The sequence below is a fragment of the Mobula birostris genome, chromosome 31 (genome assembly GCF_030028105.1).
Source record: "Mobula birostris isolate sMobBir1 chromosome 31, sMobBir1.hap1, whole genome shotgun sequence".
Lineage (NCBI taxonomy): Eukaryota > Metazoa > Chordata > Chondrichthyes > Myliobatiformes > Myliobatidae > Mobula > Mobula birostris.
Genome location: NC_092400.1, coordinates 34,282,822 through 34,308,173, shown reverse-complemented (window position 1 = coordinate 34,308,173; position 25,352 = coordinate 34,282,822). Strand labels below are relative to the sequence as shown.

At 40.1% G+C, this 25,352-nt stretch overlaps 1 protein-coding gene across 11 annotated transcripts in view; it reads right to left on the bottom strand.

Annotated features, from left to right (window-relative positions):
- git2a (G protein-coupled receptor kinase interacting ArfGAP 2a) overlaps positions 1–25,352 on the bottom strand; it is a 114,232-nt gene that overhangs the window by 31,733 nt on the left and 57,147 nt on the right. For 4 of the 11 annotated variants that reach the window (XM_072247459.1, XM_072247448.1, XM_072247449.1 and 1 more), the window contains exons 11-16: positions 24,953–25,050; positions 24,436–24,547; positions 20,134–20,270; positions 19,040–19,189; positions 6,895–7,143; positions 2,016–2,105 (exon numbers count right to left, since the gene is read on the bottom strand). In XM_072247459.1, coding sequence (XP_072103560.1) covers positions 2,016–2,105; positions 6,895–7,143; positions 19,040–19,189; positions 20,134–20,270; positions 24,436–24,547; positions 24,953–25,050 — 836 coding nt within the window. Of the gene's footprint in view, positions 1–2,015; positions 2,106–3,934; positions 6,646–6,894; positions 7,144–15,638; positions 16,163–19,039; positions 19,190–20,133; positions 20,271–24,435; positions 24,548–24,952; positions 25,051–25,352 lie in introns of those variants that run through there. The other 7 variants (XM_072247452.1, XM_072247451.1, XM_072247456.1 and 4 more) reach the window with 6 other exon arrangements.

Genomic DNA, 25,352 nt, shown 5'->3' with positions numbered 1-25,352 from the left:
TGTGCATTCAACAAATTAAAATTGCTTTCTAATTTTAGCTGAATTAAAACAATCTTCAGGTGAACTTTGAAGGAAAACACAGGGTTAAAATGCTAGGCATTAGAATTTGGATTGTTAGCAACTTGCATTCATTCATGCATCACAAAGTTTGTAAATACTGTAGTGTTATTTGGAAGTCAAACAATTCCACAAAATTTTCTTTGGCACCATGACAAAGAAAAACATTCAATACAAATCAGGTTTTTTATTCAGACATATCTCACTTTGAGGAAAATACTTATTTTTGTTTAAAAAACAGTCATTTTAAAAGTGAGTACATGCTTCAATGAAATAAGTCAAACCATGCTCAAGGCGGGATGCTAATGAAGCTGTGCTGCATGATGGCTGGTACCATTGTTCTCATAATGCTGTGTTAAAGAATGATTTTTCTGTGTGGATATTTACAAAAGACAAGATGCCAATTCATGTAGTATAGTTACATGGTTATAAAAAGGGCCCCTTGCACCCAATGCCAAATCAAGTATAATTAAGTCCATTAGGTCCAGCACTGAAAATGAAAATCTAATTTAAGATGTCCAATCTTCACTGCCCGGCAATGAAGCCATGAAATCAATAACCAGTTGATCGTATTTCAGATCCAGGCCATCTGGGAGCTGTTGCAAGAGATCTATTTAGCCAGCACCCAATCACACAGTTCATTTAAAGTAGTATTAAGATCAAAAAATTCTTAGCAATGGAAGCGTTTTTAGAAAGTGAAGCAAACTTTAAGTCAACAGCAACCTTCTGAAAGCTTTCACCTTATGGTACAGCAACCAAACTGAACGATGACCCAATTCATATTTGCATATATTGCAAAGGAATGGAATAGAAAACTGAGCATTTCCCCCAATTATAATCCAGCGGAATTCATGCCAGATTTCCATTTCAGGTTGTGGGATTCAAAAATGAATGTTAAACATTATATAACTTGCATTTCAAATAATATGCTCCAGTTACTCAGGGTTTCAATTGCCACCAGGAATATTATTCTTTATATTTTAAAACACGTGTTCCTTTGAACACAGCCATTAGCTGCTGAATGTTTTTTTGTGTAAATGGCAAGGTGTTATTTCACTTTTTTCATCATCCTGTGCGAGAGTAAATAACTACAGCAAAGATCCCATGGTGGCTCTATGTGTGTTAATCTAATGCATAGCTAAGACATGTAGACCAAGGTCATGCCAGCTCTATCTCTTATCTATGATCTCAGTCAGTGTGCTAATGTTCTTGCTGCTTGGATCAGATGCCACGAAAGCTCTTCTGACCAATATCCAAAAATGCACATTGGAAGTGTGGACCTTCAGCAAAGACAGACTAGTTTGATTGCAAAGTTCATGTTTTTTTGTGAATGCTTGCAAGAAGATAAATCTCAAGGTAGTATATGGTGGCCTATATGTACTTTGAAAATAAATTTACTTTGAAGTTTGTCAGTGCACACTCTCATTGCTTACACGAGTTATAATCTTGAAATACTGTTAATTAACCTAAAGCACATGTAAACAAATGACATAAAGAAACCCATGTCACCCAGCAGTGAAGGGAAATGACACTCTAGCTGAAATCAGCAAGGGATCAGAGATTGAATCTGGGAGATACCAGCCCCACATAACTCAGTACAGCACTGGGTAATGATTCAGCTGCTAATAATCATGGTTGCTTGTGTATGCTTTGAATGGTGATCTATTTAGTGGTACCTACATATGCTGTAGCAAACGGTTAAGCTTTGATCGCAGTAAAGCTCATTAAGTTAGGTGTGCAATGTGACCTGTCGTTGGAAGCAAGCAGGATTAATAAACTGAAAATGGTGAAAGGCGGAAACAATAATTAGGAATATATAGGTCAATATGCAATTAATACTCCAGTGAAAAGACACTATTCATGCAGAAATTAAGGCAGAAAGGAGAAAAGGAGCAAATGAGGCACTGCAGGTGTCACTGCCTCCACCACAGTACAGACCAACTGAGAAGGTACTTAACCCTTCGGGTGCTCTCATCCCGAGACCATGAAAGCGTGGAAGGGAAGGAGGGTAAAGACGAAGAGGAGGTCACAAAGGCACTCCTCCCAATCTGAAAGGGGAAAGAAGAAACACTCGGGCAAAAAATTAAACACAAGAAAAACAATGAAAAAGAATGAATCTACAGACTATAAACATATAGGTATGCCAAGTTTTTGCACGTGGACACTGCTTAATATTTTTTTAAAAAATGAGTATTTATAGTTAAAATGCAATAAATTGTCAAGCAATCCACAAAATATGTAGAATGCCTTATCAGTATGATTGAGTAAAATTGGTAATATTTGTAAAGTTATGAACATTGTACTAACAAAAAAATAGAAATCCATCTCAACTATCCAAATTTATGTTCACTAAAATGAAGCATATTCCTATTAAATAACTCATCACATTTACTTACTGACCTTTAGTCATCGCTCCTCGTTATCCTGATATAACAGAAGCAAGATCGGACTACTATTTCTTAAGCAACTTTTTGTTTAGCTGACCATAGCTGGACCAATAACATCACTTAAGGTGGTTTCCCTTAAGGTGACATCCAAGACAGGATTCTGTGTAAAGTATTCGTTAATGATCTGTGATTTCAAAAAATAAAAATGCCAACTAATGAAACAAATTGGAAACTAGGAATTCTGATATAGATTGCAGTTTATTTGTATTTTTTTTGAATGAAGAAATAGATGATCCTACAGAAAGCCTACAATACATCAATCCTATTATTGACCAATTTCCTAAGTCTCATCTTGAGTATTTTAAAATCTAGCTACATACTTGTGCATAATGAACCAACCATTTAATGTAGATTAATGCAATTACTCCAGTGATAAATTTAAGGAAAACTGATGAGAATGTGGGGAGAATAAGAATTGAGATTAATGCAGGATTCATGCAAATAGATGGTTAGCAGAAATCGATGGAATGGCCAACTTCCAAGTTGTATCTCTGTGACTGAGTAACACAGACATCTACAAATCCAAACACTTTACTCAGGAGGCGGCTTTCCTGCAGGAGTCAATGCGGGAACTAACTGCTGTGACTAAATGCGAAAAATATGAAGAACTTCAGTGCATTCTGTTAGGTACAATGCAACATTTCATTTGGTTCATTTTCACCCAATCCCACAGATACATTTCTCTGGTTTGGTGTGTCACTTCTTTGGAAGATAAACTCCAATGAATGAATTCCAAAGAATTCTTGGTAAGCAGTCAGAATCAGGTCAACTGTTCTTGTCTGACCCTGGGGTTCAGCAGTTTGGGTTCTCATCAATGGAAGGGCCAGCAATTTCCCTGGGGGACAGAGCTCTATGGAGAAACTAGTGTCACAGTGAAGGTCCCTGATGGATCGACAGAAAGTTCATTGGAAGACTGATTTTGTCTGTGTGCTTGTCTTCTGACTTTTAAAATAAAGCTTCAGAGGACTGGTATTGATGGAAATTACTGTTCTGGAGCTTAAGATCTGGCCCATCATTGGAGGCAAGAAAAGGGAGATAGGATAGGTTAAAGAAAGTAACTTGTGTTTTGGTAAATTTTCATTTTGGTAAATAAACAGATTTAAAGAAATGATGGGCAGCAAAACTAACTCTATTTACAAGGTACAACAATTATTTCAATGTCCATATTCAAATATTACATTCAGTTCAATGCTTGTTTTAAAGTTGTTACTTGGCATACCTACACAGAAAATAAATCAAGTCAATATTTAAAAGTAATAAGAATGAATGAAAAATAATCTATGTACAACTGGTAAAATTAAACTTATGACTAAGACACACACATTTTGTCATTTACATTAATTGTTATTTAATAAACCAGCAAAGTTTTTCCAAAGTAAAAATCAGGAGGACAGAGTCATCCAAAAATATTTACCTTTTGTTCAGACAGATTCAACTCAATCATTACATTTTTATTGGTTTGGAACAACTTGCCCATGGTAACCAACAATACTAATATAACTTTTTATTTTATAATGTAGAATTATTTAAACATACAAATCAAAATCTCCATTTCTTTTTAGTCTCCCCATCCTAGGAGTAAATTTTTTGTGATGCGAACACCACCAGTGTTTACCTGATTGAGATTAGAATGGAGGGATTGTCCCATTACAGATGTAGTGGAGTGGACCTACAAATCCAGAATTTGGAGGAATAACAGATCATCACATTGGAAAATGAAAATTATTTTGAATTTGACAGAATTGACAAAGGGTAAATTATTTTGTCTGGTTGGGGTATCTAGAACTAAGGGCTACAATCTCAAAATTAATCATTCACTTCTACGTTCAGAAGAAGAGTTTCCACACAAAAGTTACACAATCTCCTCAATTCTTTCCCCAACAGTGCTTAAAGTCTCAGTGGCTAACTATATTTAGGACAGAGAGAGAGAGGGGGGCATGAATTGATCTTTTAATACTGAGGGTATAATGCCTATGGAACTGGTGCAGTAAAGTACTGCAGAGATAAAAGAAAACTCATGTGTTCCATTGAATGGCAGAGCAGACATGAGGGGTCAAAGGATTTCATCCTGGTTCAATTTGTGTTTTTGTTTTCCCAATTTACATGGAAGTGAAAAATGTGTGGCAAAATACAAGAGATGTTGGCAGTATTCAATCATCCAACATAGATATCAATGGGCCAAATATTCTTATCCCGAGGATGGATTTGTTTGAAATTGGTACAGAATTCTGCAATATAAAATTTCAAGCACTGCTAAGTGTGAGTTACTAATTTTTAAAATTCAAATGACTCTGCAAAGCCAGCTGACGTTTGATGAAACACCAATACTTTTGTGAAAAAGATATTCTGAAGATAGTTTGCAATTTAAAATCAAACCTGAACAATGAATGAAACAGTTAGTTATGCTCAGGCTAAATCCATTTGGGGCAACAATTTTTCTCTTCATAACTGTTAAATAATGATGTAGCAGAGGGAAAAATGGAATCTCGCAGATCTTTCAGCAGACTGAGTAGTTAAAAGTCAAGGCTGAATTATCACTGCTTTTAAAAGACAAACACTTCTTTAACCACAACACCAACCCCCTGTTTTGAAATTCTAGTACCCAGGTTAGAAACAGAAAAAAGTGACCATGCAAAGAGTAACATCAGCAATATTTATATTGCCTTCCTTGCATAAAATTGATGTAATGAGTATAACTAGCAAAAAATTATGACTGGATCCAACCTGTAGCAATGGGAATGAACAATGATACCAATAAAACTGACACCTAGAAGATCTTAAACCTTCAGATATTCATTTTCATAATTATTCATAACTGAAAACTGTAAATGCTATCAAAAATTTAAGATTGAAAGAACAAAGGTGGTGTGTTTTAATTATTTGGGGAAACTAAAGAATTAAAATACAATGCATAGAGTTTGTTTTAAAATGAACATTACTTTTAATGATTTTTGAATCGTTAAAAATAAAGATGTGTAAATGATATTTAACAGTTTCAGCTTTCCCCATTTCTGTGCCTGCCTTCCTAGGCACTGATTCTAGAACCTTGCCCAAGATGGTACTTTGCCAGGATTTGAAACGCACTTGCATATTTCCCATGAATTGGAAGAGAACTATCAGCAACATGCTCTTTGTGGATCATTGGATTCTGTACTTCAGCACCTGCACATTAGGGAGCCAAGTCAGGGGCAGTTCCAGGTCACACCAAGCTGATGAGCAGATGCACTTTGAACTCTATGCCGGATATGGCTAATGGATCTAACTCAGCCCCATTGCTTCGAATGGGATCATAAGTCTGTGTGGAAAGGATAAACTGAAATGGTTTGGTCTATTTCTTTACTAATGTTTCAAAATTTACACCAGATAAACGTGCTTTTAAATGAAATACTTTAACTTAAAATAATTTAACATTTTAAATTAAGATATACTTTAACTGATTTGAATGTCTCAAGTCATCTGGGACAAACTTAAAAAGACTGTCTAAAGGCCATCAGGATAGTGTGGGGATAGGGACTCAAAATAATGCAATGAGGTCCAGTGACCACTTGCAGATCACCATACTTCAAAAAGTGCTCACATAAGCGAGGCCTGTGTGTTCTTGGAAGCCATATGGTCACACAAGTCGGGTTTTGGAAATAGTGCAGGAGTGTACACAAGTTGTGGACCTGATCAAGCATAATTCAGCCCCTTGTATCAATTATTCAAATTACAGATAGCAGCACAGCCAAGCCTAATCCAAATCTCCTTTAAAAAGCAATGTAACAGTCTCTAGCATTGTTGCTCAAAAGCATAAAACAGCAACCCCCACCACCCCTCCCCCTCCCCCAGTCAAGGGACAGTTGAATTCCAACAATCCAACTGATGTATCAGCAGGGACCAGGCAAAGATACACCTGGTCTTACAAGGTCAATGTTGCCATTCGTGGTGTCAACACAAAATGAAACATGACAAAATTTAACTTCTCTCTGATGGAATAATCTGCTTGTTTTAAAAACATGGTTTTATGATACTTGTATGCCATCTAGTGCTTCAAGCAGACATTTTCTTTTTCCCCTCTGTTAGCATCTGGTCGAATCAAGTTAGTTGAAGGTCTATCAGTCTTTAAATTCTTGAAATTACAATGAGTATGTTAGCACAAGTCCTGAAATAATAAAATGGAGAAAGGTTTAGGGCAAAGGTTAACATGACCTAGGTGTCATTTTTATTCTTCCAGACATTTTATAATTAAAAATTCTTAGCTAGGTACCTAAAAGTAGTATTAGAAGAAATGAGACAAAGACAATAAGACAGCATTGTGCAAGCTGCAAAGAAAAATAATTTAGGACAAAAAGCGAAGGAGGGAAAAAAAAAAGCACAAGTTGCTTACCAGAGCCGATGGCGAACTACTTACATGTTGAGGAAAGGGCTGAAGTCCTGAAATACTGTCCTCTGGGTACGTGACGTCCCCCATTGGGAGATAGGCTTTTTGACCAGAGCCAGTTTCGTACATGGACATAGGCCGGCTGCCACGTGCAGACGGGCGCCGTTTTAAGGATGAAGGATTGGAGGGACCTGGGTATTCTGAACAGGTGGGAACTTGACAGATATTCGTAGTGACCTGCCGCTTGAGGGTGGTGTTTTCACTCTGCAGCGTTTGGAGCTGAAAGAAATTTTTTTTTAACCGATAATCTTTTTCCACATCAAGTAAATCTGGAAAAATGCTGGTGTTTCTGTAATGTGGACTGTGCATGTTATAAATGAAATGGAGCTATACCAAGTCAAACAGAGACAGAGGAAATGCACAATTAAGCAGGCAGAGCAGAAGCATGGACTGATCTGCTTACACACACCATAAACTTCATCTGAAGGCACAGAGTTTTAAACAGAGCACCATGACATTGAAGAGTATCATTTAAAGTTGGTAATTTATAATCAAATTAATAAATTGAGGCTGTCGTATTAAGATCAGTAACTACATAATTTCTGTTGTGACTAATGTTAAAATTAATGTGTGAAAGAGCATGATGTTCACGAGGCTCAATGTGTGTAAAAAGCCGTTTGCATGCATCACTCCACAGTATTTTTCATTATTCCATCTATCAGACTAAACATACTATATATACAGATACTGAGATGAATGAATACTCTCAAAAAAAAACCAAAGGGTCCTTATTAAAAGCCCTAATACAAGAAGGTATTCTAAAAATCATGAACATTTGTAAATGTTGAAAAACAGTATCATTCATTGTACCCTTCTATTCTTTAAAGCACAGGTTACACGAGGCAGATCAATTGGTGAAAACAGTCATTTGTGGAATGGTTTGCTCTTTAACCTGCATATGTAATGGTACAGACACTGGATTAAATAATGGCATTTTTAATACTACCGGGAAAGAAACGTGCATTCTGATATTTAAGGATATGAAAAGTAAAGGCATGTGTGAAGTAAAATCAGTTGATTTTGGTCAGTTAGATACTGTATAAGGTATAGGTTTCACTGCAGCCTTTCGTGGTTTTCTGCCTTGTTACTTAAATATGTAAAAGAATTTCCAAGACACACAGAAACATCCACGGTATTTTGATAACATGGAATAAAACAAAAGGACTAGTATAATATAAAATCTTTGTATTTTGAAATACAGAAAGAGCACTTGGGCAAAAATAAAAAATCATTTCAATTAGCACAGCAAAAGGTTCCAAATGACCATTTGGGACTTGCTATACAAACTAGTTGCTTTTATATCATTAACACTGGACACATTTAGATCTTTGGAGAGCCAGGAAAAATAAAAGGTACTGTTTAAAGGCAAGCTCTTTGCACTGCTACTCAAATAACCTGGCAGGGATAATAAAATCTTAATAATATCTTTCTCTGGTGAAAATTTCGGTACATTTCAATTTTATGACTGTGTGGCACATGGTAACTGTTAACAGGTTAAAACACTGAATAAAGTAGATTTTGTACTAAATGAAGAATACATTAGGATGTGGATTCTTGGTGCAATTTTTAAAAAAAAAAAAGCACATCTGGCACTATATAGGTATTGATTTTATATAACATTCAATGTACTAAACATAATTAAGGGCATTATTTTATACCTTAACATCTGCTTTATTTCAAAATTCTTGTTCAAAATCTCTTTTAAAAGTAGTCAAAGGATCTGTCAGTCCCAACATTATAGCTTGTTAACAGGGCAAAATACGACAGGTGGAGTTTCAATTTAAGAATTCTGGCGCTGTTAATTTTTTTTTGACCACCAATACAACAGAATATGAAATTACAACAACTCGTTTGTAACAAGGGAAAGGAAAGAAAAAAGGCCAACTGTTATATGCTGATCTAGTTCTTATAAGACAAATGTAGTTCACATTGGAAATGTCATTCTATTCCCTGTTAAATGCCCCGACATTTTTATGAATCACTGAGCTAAACCACTCAGGTTTCTTCTCTCCGCTTCAGAGAGACTACAAGCAGCTTCCGTTACTAGCATCAGCTGCACATGGTGTAATTTCAGATCTTGCTACTCTCTGACAGCTATTGTAAAATGGTTATTGAATTTCGTCCTCTGCTGAGCTTCAGACCACTGAACAGATTATATCTGCGTCAGGCCATAATTAATAATTAATCACGCACTGAATTATCAGTTCTGACATTTCACTTTCTGATCAGCTTCCCTGCAGTTATTAGAGTTTTTGTAATAACCATAATCTCTGATATTATTCATTTTTTGATGATGACTTCACAAAGTTGGATACTAATTTGCCCTGTTAGATATTCATATGAACAGTGAATGTTTTGCATTCAGATATATTCCTATACTTTAGGATAGTTTAACAATACATTCTTGTGAACTAAACATTTCTATCTTTTGCATATCCTCCAAGAGGTTCCTCTTCCTTCTTTTTGAAAGTGGACAGAGACCTTAAGCTGTTCCATTTATAACAGTTGAACATACATGACAAACGCAGCAATCAAATTAATTTGGATCAACATCTGAATTTCTATAATATTAACATGCTCCATCTTTCCACTCTGAATCACCATCTTACACAACTCAAATAAAACTTTCAACTTCCTCCCATGTCTAATTTTAAAAGATTATAAAATGATATGTTACCCTATCCCACCCGCATCTCACTCTCAAATCGACTGTGTCATTGCATGGTTTATCTTTGTTTTTATCTTCTGTACACAACTCGAGCTGGCCAGATGAACTGAAAAGGCAGGGTGTCAGGCCCGGAGGCAAGTGTTGAGCCGGTTCTGCTCCGCGATGTTTACTCCGCTCAGAGACCGCTCTGGCTGTTACACGCTTTGTGTGTGAGCTTTGCGGTGATTCACCCTGCTATATGATGAACTGAAACCGAGGCTATGGGCCTACTTTGGGATTCCGGTCTATGGACTCAATTTGGTTCCGAATACTGTTGCTTGCTTTTATTGTTTACGGTCTTTTTCCTCTTTCTCTGCGCATTGGGTGTTGATTTTTTTTTAAATTTGGGTTCTTTCGGGTTTCTTGCTTTGTGGCTGCCTGTAAGCAGACGAACTTCAAGGTTGTATAATTGAAACATACTTTGATAATAAATGTACTTTGAATCCTTTGAACCAAGAAAGACTATGGTAGATCTGGAAGGAGCCAACGTAATAGGTGAGCAATCGACACCAAGTTAATAAACTGCCTTTGTTTTCATTGCACCATAAAACAATTAAATTGTATCTTTTTCAACAGCTTTCAATACAAAAGACAAAGGGTCAATGTTATTTTTGATTTCTAAACTTCCATATTTTCCCCTGGTGGCATCCATTAGTCTCTCGAGACCATGGATCTGCGCCTGGAAAGTCTTGCTTCAGTTTGTGTGGGTGGAGCAGCGACCGTTGTGGCTGTAGAGGCCCACATGGGAGGACAGTCTCGGCTGTAGCCACTGCACTTGAAGGCGCTGTCCTCCAGGGTTGTCTTGGTGTTGTTTTTTCAGCGAATGCATTTTCCTTCAGCAGAAAGCCTGAGCTTTTCTTCTCCTCTTTTTAAACCTCTGCGTAGTTCCAGCCTCCAGCGAGAGCGATCACTTGCAATGTCCTCCCACCTCTCGACGTTTATGTTCAGTGACTTCATGTCTCTCTTGCAGACATCTTTGAAACGAGGATGGGGCTGCCCTTGTGCTCTCTTGCCAGAGGCCAGTTCCCCATACAGCAGGTCTTTCTGGATCCTCCCGTCTGACAGCAGTGTACATGGCCCAGCCAGCGGAGACGGCATTGTTGGAGCAGGGTGAAGAGGCTGGGTATCTGGGTGCGGTCCAGGACCTCATTGTTGGTGACTCGGTCAATCCATTTGAAGTCCAGGTGAGTCTCAGGCTGCGAAGGTGGAAGGAGTTGAGACGCCGCTCTTGTCTGGAGTAGAGGCTCCAGGTCTCGCTGCTGTAAAGCAGTGTGCTGAGGACACAGGCCCTGTAGACTGCAACCTTGGTGTGCATCATCAGCTTTCTGTTCTTCCAGACTCTTTGTCAGCCTGGCAAATGCTGAGGCTGCTCGTCCAATCCGTCTATTGATCTCGGGGTCTAGGGAGAGGCTGTTCATGACGGTGGAGCCAAGGTATGTAAACTCGTGAACTACCTCTGGCTCGTAGTTGTTGATGGTAATGGCAGGGGGTGTTCAACGCCTTGGCCCAATACGTTGGTTTTCTTCAGGCTGGTGGTCAAGCTGAAGTCCTGGCAGGCTCTTGAGAAGCTGTCCATGAGGCTTTGCAGTTGCTCTTCAGAGTGTCTTGCCAGTGCCGCATTGTCTGCAAACAACATGTCCCCGATGAGTACTTCACGAACCTTGGTTTTCGCCCTCAGCCGGGACAGACTGAACAGCCTCCCGTCCGATCTGGTGTGGAGGTAGACACCATCAGTTGATGTTCCAAAGGCGTGCTTCAGCATGACTGCGAAGAAGATGCCGAACAGGGTGGGGGCAAGCAAACAGCCCTGCTTCACACTGCTGTGGATGCTGAAGGCCTCCGAAGAAGAGCCGTCAAACTGAACGACGCCCTTCATGCCTGTGTGGAATGACTGAACTATCCTGAGGAGCCTCGGGGGCAACCAATTCTGGTGAAGATTTTGAACAGGTAATCTCTGCTCACAAGGTTGAAGGCCTTCATGAGGTCAATGGGAGTGATGAAGAGTGGTTGTCTTTGCTCTCTGCATTTCTAGAGGAATCCTTCGGCAGAAATACAAAACCCCTTGCTATAATTCACTTTAAGGTAAAAATAGGACAATAGGCACATCTTTTAACTAAGCATTGATAGGTAAAACTAAACAGGCAGATGGTTAAAGGTGAAAAAGACATTTCACATCTAAATGAATTGTCTTGAGGCACAAGAAGCTGCCAATCCTGGAGCAATAAACAAATGTATTACTCCCAGGTCAGGCAGCATAATCCACTCAGACCTGCTGAGCTCCTCCACTGTTTTTGTGTGTTGCTTAAAGAAATGTCTGTAGGATTTCAGGTATGGATGATAAAGGTTTCAAACAGCAATCCAGTATCAGCAAAAGTACAATTGCAAACTTCGTAGCCAGCTTTTTGAGAACCCATGATTTCAGTCATCTGATCCAAGGGATTAGTTTGATTTATTTTAATTTTACTCCTTAATGTCTCCATTATTTTTCCATATACCTGCATGGAGTACTTTGTTCCTTGTCAGGTCAATGGCTACCCACCATGGTCAGTGCATCCTTTGTGACAATGGCCATTAAAATTTATTCACATCTCAGCCCCACATCATTTCTCCCATCTCTGCCAGTAAGGAAAACATTTTACTTTTGCAACTCTGTGACAAACTTATTGGTTATACTTCCTGTGGCATTTCTCTGTAACTTCTCAGTTTCTTATTCATTCCTCATGTCTAAATCTTTCCCACTTTTCAAACTTTCTACTTTTGTTTAGCCATTGGGATGGATAAGATATCACTTTTCATAATAAAAGGTTTTAGATTACTGGGAAGTTCTGTAACCCAATTTCTCCAATCTAACTCAGTCACTTTGCCCCTTGAACCTGTGCAATGCATTTGAGCCAAGTTCAGGAGTTAAAATTCTGTCAAGTGTCAGATCCAATGTAAAATTCCATCATATTACATTAGAACTTCTGGTTTAAGATGGCACTGGTGAAACAACGTGATGCCTTACTGGCACCAGACAAATACACTACTCTATTAATCATACCTTTTCTAGACACTGATCAATAGCCTCTAACTTCCCTTTTGAACTGCCTGTATGACCCGGCACCTTTGTGGCGAGAACTGAAGTTTCGACAATGCCAGGCTATTGCGGTGTGGCGTGTATGGGTTGAATTGAGGTGTGTGGGGGGGGGGGGGTGCAAGACCTAAGAGTGAGGAACGAGCCAATGTTTGGCCATTCCTGGAGTAGTCCTGGAGTTGATTTGAAGCGGCAGATCTGAGGCAAGGTAGTGGAACTAGGGCCGAGAGTGAGGAACGAGCCAATGTTTGACTGATTTAAGCACCAAGCCAGATTGGAAAGGTTGGGTAGGGGTTGAATCGAGGCTTAGGTCTAAGAGCAAGGAATCAGTAGATGTTTGGCCAATTTAAGCGCCAGGCCAGATGCTGATAAATGTGAGGTGCTACATTTTGGTAGGACTAATCAAAATAGGACATATGTGGTAAATGGCAAGGCATTGAAGAATGCAGTAGAACAGAGGGGTCTAGGAATAATGGTGCATAGTTCCCTGAAGGCAGAATATCATGTGGGTAGGGTGGTGATAAAAGCTTTTGGTATGCTGGCCTTTATAAATCAGAGCATTGAGTATAGGAGTTGAGATGTAATGTTGAAATTGTACAAGGCATTGGTAAGGCCAAATTTGGAGTATTGTGTACAGTTCTGATCACCGAATTATAAGAAAGATGTCAACAAAATTGAGAGTATACAGAGAAGGTTTACTAGAATGTTACCTGGGTTTCATCAACTAAGTTACAGAGAAAGGTTGAACAAGTTGGGTCTTTATTCTTTGGAGCGTAGAAGTTTGAGGGGGGACTTGAGAGAGGTATTTGAAATTATGAGGGGGATAGATAGATTTGACGTAGATAGGCTTTTTCCATTGAGAGTGGGGTTGATTCAAACAAGAGAACATGAGTTGAGAGTTAAAGGGCAAAGGTTTAGGGGTAACAGGAGGGGGAACTTCTTTACTCAGAGAGTGGTAGCTGTGTGGAACGAGCTTCCAGCAGAAGTGGTTGAGGCAGGTTTGATGTTGTCATTTAAAGTTAAATTGGATAGCTATATGGACAGGAAAGGAATGGAGGGTTATGGGCTGAGTGCAGGTGGGACTAGGTGAGAGTAAGAGTTCGGCATGGACTAGAAGGGCCGAGATGGCCTGTTTCCGTGCTGTAATTGTTATATGGTTATATGATTGAAAAGGACAGTGTGTCGAGGCCAGAGGCAAGGAGGGGAGCAGGCTGGGTTTGGCTTCCTGCTTGGCGAGGTTTACTCATCTTTGTGCTGAAGTGAAGCTGTGGTCTCCAACTAACGGATTCCTGGACCAGCTGCAGTGATGACTAGCTTCGTGGCTGTGAAATCATTTTTGTGAACTTTCTTTCTGAATGTTATTTGCTTACTTTCATTCTTTGTACAATTTTTTGTTCATACATTGGGTGTTTGATGGACATTTTTTTAAAAAAAATGGAATCTACAGGGTTTCTTTTTTGTGGCTGCTTGTAAGGAATGTATATAGTACACATTCTTTGATAATAAATGTACCTTGAACTTTGAATATTACCACTTTTTTTCTAAAGGATCCTTCACCATGAGTTTAAAAATTAACTAAATCTTTTTACAACAGACAAAATTTAAAACAGCTGTTTCTCATTGGTCCCATGACATACTGCTCCAGAATAACTGTTCTGAATTTATTCTATGAACATCTAACCACTTCAGCAATGGAACTATTCCAATCCAGAAGACAATGGAAGTCACCCACCATAAACCTATTATCTTTGGCTGAAGTAATTTCTTAATCAATACAAACCCCCTCTTATAAGTATTGTATTTGCGGCTCACCTTTTACTGTACCAAGATCATTTATCATCACTCCTATTATTGTGTCATCCTTTACATCCAGGTCTATCCCATCCCTTTTTAGTACTCCATTTTGTTGTCCTTTCAAAATGTCAGGCATTCTGGAATATTTGATTCCTAACCTTAGTCACCATTCTACCATGTCTCATTAATGGGTATTCAATCAAATCCATTTATCTCTATCAGTGCCATTAAATCATCCAGTTATGAATGTTTTGTGCATTATGATTAACCACTCCAATTTAGCGAAATGTCTTTTTTCCTTGACATGACCTTGCTTGTGGCTGTGAAACTCACTTCCCTGTCCACCACAATCTACTAACTACCCAAATTGTATTAAGTAGAATGATCTGGACTTCGTGTCTGCAGGCTCTACAACGTTTTGCTCCGCTGTGTGATGAACTGAGGCTGAGGCTGTGGGCCTGCACTGGGCTTCGTGTCTATGGATTCACTTTTGTTCTGAATGCTGTTTGCTTGCTTTTATTGTTTGCATGATTTGCTTCCACCCCACCCCCTTCACGTAGGGGGTTGGTTTTTTTTTAATAAATAGATTCTTTTGGGTTTTCTTGTTTTAGTGGCTGCCTGTAAAGAGACGTATCACAAGGTTTTATAATGTATACATACTTTGACAATAAATGTACTTTGTATTTTGTTCTTTGGTGTTTTTCTTTAAATTTATGTTACCTTTGCTTGAGCCAGCGCTACCTTTATTAGTTTAGTTTTAGTTAGTTTGGCTTCCCAAATGGAAACTATCCCAGCAGTTTCCACTTAAAGTAGGCCAGGTGGTGATATGTCTCTACCAAAGTAGGTGTAAGGCGCTCCTTCCTTCCGCTAGCCTGCAGGTCACCCCTGGGAAAGTTGCAGCACCTGGTTAGTTCCCCCTGATCGGGGTCACGTGAAGCGACAGGAGCAGGTGGTGGATGGCTGTATGAGCAGCTAGTGCATATCACAAGTCCTGGATATGCCATTGACGCCAGGCAGACAATCTCTGAAGAGTGTTGATAATAGCTGGTAGAGGCCTCCATCAGTCAGAGTTGACCATTGATGTTGCATCCTAGCTGTCTCCATGATACACAAGCCAAGGCAGTATAATACTTTGTACTTTATTGTCGCCAAACAATTGATACCAGAATGTACAATCATCACAGTGATATTAGATTCTGCGCTTCCCGCTCCCTGGATTACAAATCGATAGTAAATATTAAAAATTTAAATTATAAATCATAAATAGAAAATAGAAAAATGGAAAGTAAGGTAATGCAAAAAAACCAAGAGGCAGGTCCAGATATTTGGAGGGTATGGCCCAGATCCGGGTCAGGATCTGTTCAGCAGTCATATCACAGTTGGAAAGAAGCTGTTCCCAAATCTGGCAGTAGTCTTCAAGCTCCTGAGCCTTCTCCCGGAGGGAAGAGGGACGAAAAGTGTTAGCTGGGTGGGCCGTGTCCTTGATTATCCTGGCAGCACTGCTCCGACAGCATACAGTGTAAAGTGAGTCCACGGACGGAAGATTGGTTTGTGTGATGTGCTGCACCGTGTTCACGATCTTCTGCAGCTTCTTTCGGTCTTGGACAGGACAACTTCCATACCAGGTTGTGATGCACCCTAGAAGAATGCTTTCTACGGTGCAGCTATAAAAATTAGTGACGGTTTTAGAGGACAGGCCAAATTTCCTTAGTTTTCTCAGGAAACTAAATATGGAGGAATATGGAGAGCGAGCTGTTGCCCATGTAGCGAGCTCCCCACCTCCACACATCTGATGTACCCAAAAGAACAACAGAGACCAATACAGTTTGGTACCAGCAGCATTACAGGAATCGTCAGTTAGCTTTGAGCTCAACGTAGGACTGCAGCTCTGAACTTTTTCCTTGGGCTTGCTCCCAAAGCATTCCCCTTGAGCGGGTACAGCCGCAAGTCAGCGGAGGTTTGAGATCAGAGTTTTGTATAGAGGTACAGAAAATTTAGGGGTATCGATGGGGTAAATGCAAGCAGGCTTTGTCCACTGAGGCTGGGTGGGACTACAGCTAGAAATCATGGGCCAAGGGTGAAAGGTGAAAAGTTTAAGGGGAACACTAGGGAAAACATCTTCACTCAGAGGGACACAAGACTAGGGAAAACATCTTCACTCAGAGGGACACGAGACTAGGGAAAACATCTTCACTCAGAGGGACACGAGACTAGGGAAAACATCTTCACTCAGAGGGACATGAGACTAGGGAAAACATCTTCACTCAGAGGGACACAAGACTAGGGAAAATATCTTCACTCAGAGGGACACGAGACTAGGGAAAACAGCTTCACTCAGAGGGACACGAGACTAGGGAAAACATCTTCACTCAGAGGGACAAGAGACTAAGGAAAACATCTTCACTCAGAGGGACACAAGACTAGGGAAAATATCTTCACTCAGAGGGACACGAGACTAGGCGAAACATCTTCACTCAGAGGGACACAAGACTAGGGAAAACAGCTTCACTCAGAGGGACACGAGACTAGGGAAAACAGCTTCACTCAGAGGGACACGAGACTAGGGAAAACAGCTTCACTCAGAGGGACACGAGACTAGGGAAAACATCTTCACTCAGAGGGACACGAGACTAGGGAAAACAGCTTCACTCAGAGGGACACGAGACTAGGGAAAACAGCTTCACTCAGAGGGACACGAGACTAGGGAAAACAGCTTCACTCAGAGGGACAAGAGACTAAGGAAAACATCTTCACTCAGAGGGACACAAGACTAGGGAAAATATCTTCACTCAGAGGGACACGAGACTAGGCGAAACATCTTCACTCAGAGGGACACGAGACTAGGGAAAACAGCTTCACTCAGAGGGACACGAGACTAGGGAAAACAGCTTCACTCAGAGGGACACAAGACTAGGGAAAACATCTTCACTCAGAGGGACACGAGACTAGGGAAAACATCTTCACTCAGAGGGACACGAGACTAGGGAAAACATCTTCACTCAGAGGGACAAGAGACTAAGGAAAACATCTTCACTCAGAGGGACACAAGACTAGGGAAAATATCTTCACTCAGAGGGACACGAGACTAGGGAAAGCAGCTTCACTCAGAGGGACATGAGACTAGGGAAAACATCTTCACTCAGAGGGACACAAGACTAGGGAAAATATCTTCACTCAGAGGGACACGAGACTAGGGAAAACAGCTTCACTCAGAGGGACATGAGACTAGGGAAAACATCTTCACTCAGAGGGACAAGAGACTAAGGAAAACATCTTCACTCAGAGGGACACAAGACTAGGGAAAATATCTTCACTCAGAGGGACACGAGACTAGGCGAAACATCTTCACTCAGAGGGACACGAGACTAGGGAAAACAGCTTCACTCAGAGGGACACGAGACTAGGGAAAACAGCTTCACTCAGAGGGACACGAGACTAGGGAAAACAGCTTCACTCAGAGGGACACGAGACTAGGGAAAACATCTTCACTCAGAGGGGCACGAGACTAGGGAAAACAGCTTCACTCAGAGGGACACGAGACTAGGGAAAACAGCTTCACTCAGAGGGACACGAGACTAGGGAAAACATCTTCACTCAGAGGGACACGAGACTAAGGAAAACATCTTCACTCAGAGGGACACAAGACTAGGGAAAATATCTTCACTCAGAGGGACACGAGACTAGGCGAAACATCTTCACTCAGAGGGACACGAGACTAGGGAAAACAGCTTCACTCAGAGGGACACGAGACTAGGGAAAACAGCTTCACTCAGAGGGACACGAGACTAGGGAAAACAGCTTCACTCAGAGGGACACGAGACTAGGGAAAACAGCTTCACTCAGTGGGACACGAGACTAGGGAAAACAGCTTCACTTAGAAGGACACGAGACTAGGGAAAATAGCTTCACTCAGAGGGACACGAGACTAGGGAACTAGCTGCCAGTGCAAATGGTGCATGTGAGCTTGATTTCAAAGTTTAAGAGAAGGTTGGATAGGTACGTGGATGGTAGGGGCATGGAGGGTTGTGGTCTCAGTTCATGGAGTAGGTAAATTTAAATGGTTTGGCATGGACTAGATGGGCTGAAGGGGCTATCTCTATGCTGCACTTTTCTATGACTCAAAGGCAATGGCAAACTACTTCTGTAGAAAAATATTGCCAAGAGCAATCGTGATCAAAGACCATGATCGCCCACCTCACGCGACAGCACATGATGATGATCCCAACAGCTATTACCCAGTACGGGTGTCTGTGTCCCAAAATTAATGAAACACACCTCATCTCTCATTTAATCTCACAAGTGTCAAAAGCTTTGATCTGTTCTACCCTCATTAGGCAAAACAAAAAATGGAGTTAAGAAAAAGTGCTGCATTTTGGACTCGAGTGGCCAAGACAACAAAAAGACATCAGAAACAAAGTGAGAAATGTGAAATCAAGATTGTGGATAAAAATTTGACAGATAAATAATTCATATAGTAACATAAACTTGTGAAAATTATTCTAACTAGTGGGAACTGAGCTCTACAAAAAAAGGCCTCTTACTTTTTTCTGCATCAGACGCAGCTCATCACTCAGGTTGCTGTTCACTTTCATCAGCTGCTGCACCTTTGCCTCTGAAGCACTGAGTGCGTTTTTCACCTCCATGTATTCCTGCAATGTAATCGGGCCATCTGACAGATCAGAGTCCATGCTCTACAACAAGAAGGACATATAAGCAAATTCTCTTCCATTGCTGATGTAGTTGGTACAAAATTCAAAGCTGCAGTCTCTTTCTACCCAAAGTTCTCTGTATAATCACAGTGCTTTCACTGATTCTTACAGCTAAGCCAAACAAGTGTCAAAAGCTATCAAGGCCATTGTATACATGCTATAGAATAACAAATATATTAACATGCAAGTTAGCATCCAGAATTTTTCAGTTTTTAAATGATGCCCAAATAACTGTCATTGGATTGACTCTTTAAAAAGAAGTGTGACAAGGAAATGCAAGATTTTACCACCAGGGGTTACCAACCTTTTTATGCCATGGACCAATACCACAGACCCCAGATTGGGAACCCCTGTTTTACCACAGTGAGGTGAATCTTTTTAAGATTACTGTCTTATAACTCCCATTATCGTTCTTGAAGCAATATGTTATTCCTCTACAGCACTGCACTTAACCAAATAATCAGGTTTGCCCTAAATGCTGTATGGGTCCTAATGCCCTTCCCTTGGACAACATCGGTGGCGTGGAGAGGGGAGACTTGCAGCATGGGCAACTGCTGGTCTTCCATACAACCTTGCCCAGGCCTGCGCCCTGGAAACCTTCCAAGGTGCAAATCCATGGTCTCATGAGACTAATGGATGCCTATAATTACATTAAGGGAACTTTCAAGGGATTTCCCTTGATAACAAATATTACTTTTGAAAAATATTATGGAAAACTTTGGGTTATATATGGGAAGCAAACTGAGCTTAAAGCACTCGCATCTTTCTTTGTGAAATAGCAATTTTTCCATGAATATACATAATAAAATGTATTCCTTTTGTAACAGACTGAAAATAAACTAGAACAAAACAGTTTCCAACATTAATAGCACTCAACTATTAGTATCAGGCACCAACTAAAGTAGAAAAATACACAGCAGAGGTACCTTTGCTCTGTTTGCTTTAGTGGCAGGTTCATGATCTGTATCTTCATCTGAAGCAACACTGTCATAGTCGGGCTGATCATTGTCATGGCTCACACTGCCATGATCACTAATGCTCTTCAGTACAAGCTCCACATTTTCTATGTTAACAAGCAGAAAAAATACTGAGCATCTTCCAAACAGGTTATACAAACTCAGAAACATTTAAAAAACCAAATTGAAATGAATTAAATTGTAGATGCCTACTCATTACATATCTACAATGTTAACCTTTGGCATGAGAGATCAGATTTTAAAAATTAGAAAAAACGAATATGGTATGGAATAACCTGTCATTTTATCCAAGTATTGTCAAGTAGCTACCAACTACTCTTAATGTATTAACAATTATCTTCTTTAGCTCCATTCTTTTTTAGAAATGTTCGGCATAACAATTCCTTGCATGGAATGGGGTATGAAAAGATATGCAATCATTCTTAAACTAGGTGTGAATGATCAAGGAGCATTAAACAAAGAAATTACATCATTCTAGCACCCCATTTATATCAATCTGTTATATTGAGCTCTATAATTGTCTCAATATCTGTGACCTTGGATTCTTTCTGGTGAACCATTATAAATCATTATCCACAAATTATGAGAAAACATTGATTTAAATTGTTCACCTCTACTGGCCAACTCTGAACCAATCTTCAGATCTGTCAAAAATAAACTCTGATCTGACGCACCCTGATTCTCATTTTTTCGGCCATTGTTTGTCATTCTAGTTGGACTACAACAGAACCTTGTGGTTATACACCCAATTGACTCTCAATGACGAGGACTCTGTCCGTCAGGTTGACCATCGATGCTGCATCCTGGCTGTCTAGATACACAAGCCAGGGCAGAACAAAATGGAGAGCAAGCTCCCCCTCCCCACGCATCTGATAAACCCAAGCAATGGCAGAGACCGATAGTTTGGGACCAGCAGTGTCACCGCAGGAGTTGCAAGACTGCATTGAACTCAATGTAGGACTGCCTTAAGGACTCCAGCTCCGGATTTTTCACTCTGGATTTACTCCTGGAGCTTTCCCCATGAGTGGGTATAGCCACAAGGCAGCGGAGGTTTGAGATCAGAGTTTTCCTTCTCCTAGGTGAGCTGCCAACCACGGCTGACGAGCCTTATCTGCCTGAAGCAACTGGTTTTAAGGTGCCAGTAACCCACTTTTACCCCGTTAGTAGAAATGGTTCCGTCAGGCTTAGCAGCTAAGCCACACATGAAGGCCAGGAGCTGGACTTGGTTGGCAGAGGCTATTTGAGCCGCACGTCATTGGGAGCATTTAATAGATAGTGGGAGCTTAACCCCACTACCAAGTTGATTCTTAATATAACAAGATCATGGGATCTGCCCTTAAGAACACAAATTGACTATCTTACAGCACACTCTAATAGTGAAAAATGGTCTAATTTTAGACTAAGATTTCAAGAAAATTAAACATTAATATAAGAAACATGTGCAATCCTCTCACCAGAGCTTGTATGCCAACTTGGCTTGTCAGCTAACTCTGTTTAACAGCCCTGTGACTCAGCGGTGAGCAGGCCACCTTTCTAAACAATACAAGTCTAGGATCAGTACGATTTGGGGCTCAACTAAATAGGAACACTGGGAATTTTGATTAAAGGAATGTCGATTTTAGCGAATGCTGTGTAAATAATGTCCATACACAATTATCGGTCGCTTTTCTCCCCCATTTAAAAATTTTCATTAAAACATCTGCGCAGATAAATGGTACAAATCATTTTACTACAAAATGCTTGGCTAAAGCAGGATACATTTTTGTTTTTCAACTGAGCACATTTTTATCTAAACAACTATTATTTTCCCCAATGCATACTGTATGCCCAATTATAATTTACAGTTCAGAAAGCAGGCCTGATGCTATAAATATGAATTCAACATTATGAGGTGAAGAAGATGGGTAGCAAACTTACATTAATGCAAGTCACTTTTATTTAAAAGTATAAGCAAAATTTGTTAAAATATTAATTTATAACTCTTATGTGGTGTTTCAAAAATATTGAAATATTCATGTCCATCATGACCTAGTTGCACATTTTCCAGTAAATATGTTACACCATATAGAAGCATTACTTAAAATCTGTTTAAAAATTGCCCACATCCCAAGCGTGCACATTTCCCAAAATAACACCAATTTCAACTATATCCTGTCAGAATCTACTTAATTTCAGGACAAATTTAATTCCCATTTGGTAGAACTTCTTTGGAGTGAGGAAAATACACACTTACAAATATTTAACCAGTATGCACCATTCTAACATTGTACCAACAATTCAAGGTTAGGGTTAACCATTTCTCAATGACAAATTATATAAATTAAATTACGGAAGGGAGAATAAAAGCCTCTATTCAATGTCCATGCAAATCTCCATTCACGATAGAAACAAGCGCTAAGTTGTAGCCAACAGGATTATAATGCTCTCCTTTATAGTATGCGATAAAATAATTACACTAAATATCTCTCCAAATATACAGTATTACACTGTCTAGTTATTAATGTCATCATCATGTGCAGTGTCATATGACATAGGCGATTGTGGTCTTTCCATGACCATGATTGTTCTTGGCAAATTTTTCTACAGAAGTGGTTTGCCATTGCCTTCTTCTGGGCAGTGTTTTTATAAGATGGATGACCCCAGCCATTATCAGTACTCTTCAGGGATTGACAGCCTGGTGTCAGTGGTCGCATAACCAGGACTTGTGTTATGCTCCAGCTGCTCATACAACCATCCACCACCGGCTTCAAGTGACCCAGATCAGGGGGCTAAATAGGTGCTGCACCTTGCCCGAGGATGACCTACAGGCTAAAGGGAAGGGGCACCTTATATCTCCTTTGGTAGAGACGTACCTGTATCTCCATCCCACCACCCAGATTGATAATTTATCACACCAAAATACATCTTGGTACAAAAAAAAGACAAGTAAATAAGGTGGAGATCATCAAAATGCTGTGAAATATCTCAACCTTTAACTTTCTTTGTTCTTCTTTATGAAAACTAAACTAAAAGGAACAGGTAACACAATAACTGCAAGATGGAAATACCATCGATAGAGATATTCCAACAGAATTCTGAACTTGGGAGTAGATTACAGCTTTCCAAAGGTCCAGATTCTCTTTCACAGATATACACATTTCATGTAAGTGTACATTTCATGAAAGTAAGCATGCAGGTACAGCAGGCAGTGAAGAAAGCTAATGGCATGCTGGCCTTCATAACAAGGGAAATTGAGTATAGGAGCAAAGAGGTCCTTCTGCAGTTGTACAGGGTCCTGGTGAGACCACACCTGGAGTATTGTGGCAACACACATTACACCCTTACGAAGGACCTCGGCCTGAAACGTTCGACTGTACCTCTTCCTAGAGATGCTGCCTGACCTGCTGCGTTCATCAGCAACTTTGATGTGTGTTGCTTGAATTTCCAGCATCTGCAGAATTTCTCGTGCCTGGAGTATTGTGTACAGTTTTGGTCTCCAAATTTGAGGAAGGACATTCTAGCTATTGAGGGAGTGCAGTGTAGGTTCATGAGGTTAATTCCCAGGATAGCGGGACTGTCATATGTTGAAAGACTGGAGCAACTGGGGTTGTATACACTGGAATTTAGAAGGATGAGAGAGGATCTGATTGAAACCTATAAGATTATTAAGGGATTGGACATGCTAGAGGCAGGAAACATGTTCCCGATGTTGGGGAAGTCCAGAACCAGAGGCCACAGTTTAAGAGTAAGGGGTGGACAATTCAGAACGGAGTTGAGGAAAAACTTTCACACAGAGGGTTGTGGTTCTGTGGAATGCTCTGCCTCAGAAGGCAGTGGAGGCCAGTTCTCTGGATTCTTTCAAAAAAAGAGTTAGATAGAGCTCTTAAAGATAGTGGAGTGAAAGGATATGGGGAGAAGGCAGGAAAAGGATACTGATTGTGGATGATCAGCCATGATCACAGTGAATGGTGGTGCTGGCTCGAAGGGCTGAATGGCCTACTCCTGCACCTATTGTCTTTCATTCATGGAATCATACTTGTGAACCTCCTCTGGACCCTCTCCAACACCAGCACAAAGATGAGGAGCCCAAAACTGTACACAATATTCAAGGTGAGGCACTTAGAACAAAAGCGAGTCCACAGACACCAAGCCTGAGCAGGCCTCAGCCTCAGTTCAGTGCAGGGCTGAGTTAACGTCAGAGCCCACAGGCACAAAGCCCGGAGCAGACAGAGTAAATGTTTATATAGTACAATTGAACAAAAGCATACACACCTTTGGGACTAGTGACAGGATTCCCAAGTTGTCTCCGTTTGGCATCACTTAAGATATCAATGACGAGAGTGGCAAATTCATGAGCATTAAACCGTGCCAGCTTCTGCCTCCCCTGCAATTTATAATTAAAATAACATGTAGATAAGAGACTGATTGTGTACACAAACACTGCAACAAAAACCTTATAGAGGAGAATAATTAACTACTACAAGTGAACTTCCTGACTTTAAAATTCCAAATAAAGTATTGGCTTCCAAGTTATAAGTTCGTTCGTTACGTGCCATGTCGTACGATGTTCGCGGTCGTGGCCTACCCATGACCATGATTTTTTATGGCAAGTATTTTTAAGCAACAACTATGAAATCTAGCAGCAACAAAAAAAAACACTAAGCCAAAAACAAAGATAAAAGTTCTAAAATTCTAATATAGATTTACTTAGTTTATTAACACTGCCCATTGTCAAACCAGTAAAATTCACAATAGTTTGACAAGTTAAACATATTTACACAAAGTGTACCTGATTTCTCGTTGCTGAATACTCTGGATTAACAGGAAGGAAGGGAATGACTGTTGTTTCAGTGACCAGCGTGCTGTGATTTTGAGTTGTTAGCCAAACTGCATACAGAAAAAATAATTCAACTTTGTTCCAGCACTACACAAAACAGAGAAGCTCATCTATTCAGGCCTATATTTAACAGTGAATCACTGAAATTACCAGAACTAAATTCAGAGACAGGACCATGAAGATACTGCAATTGTGAAAAAGTTAATCTGGACATTCACACTCATCCTCCTAAAAGGTAACAGGAGCATGACCACATCACTGGCCTCTCCATCCATTCGTTTGACCATCATGCTCTTCTTGACAGCCGCTGCACATGCTATCTGTCACTAATCCTTCTGGCACCTTCTACTTT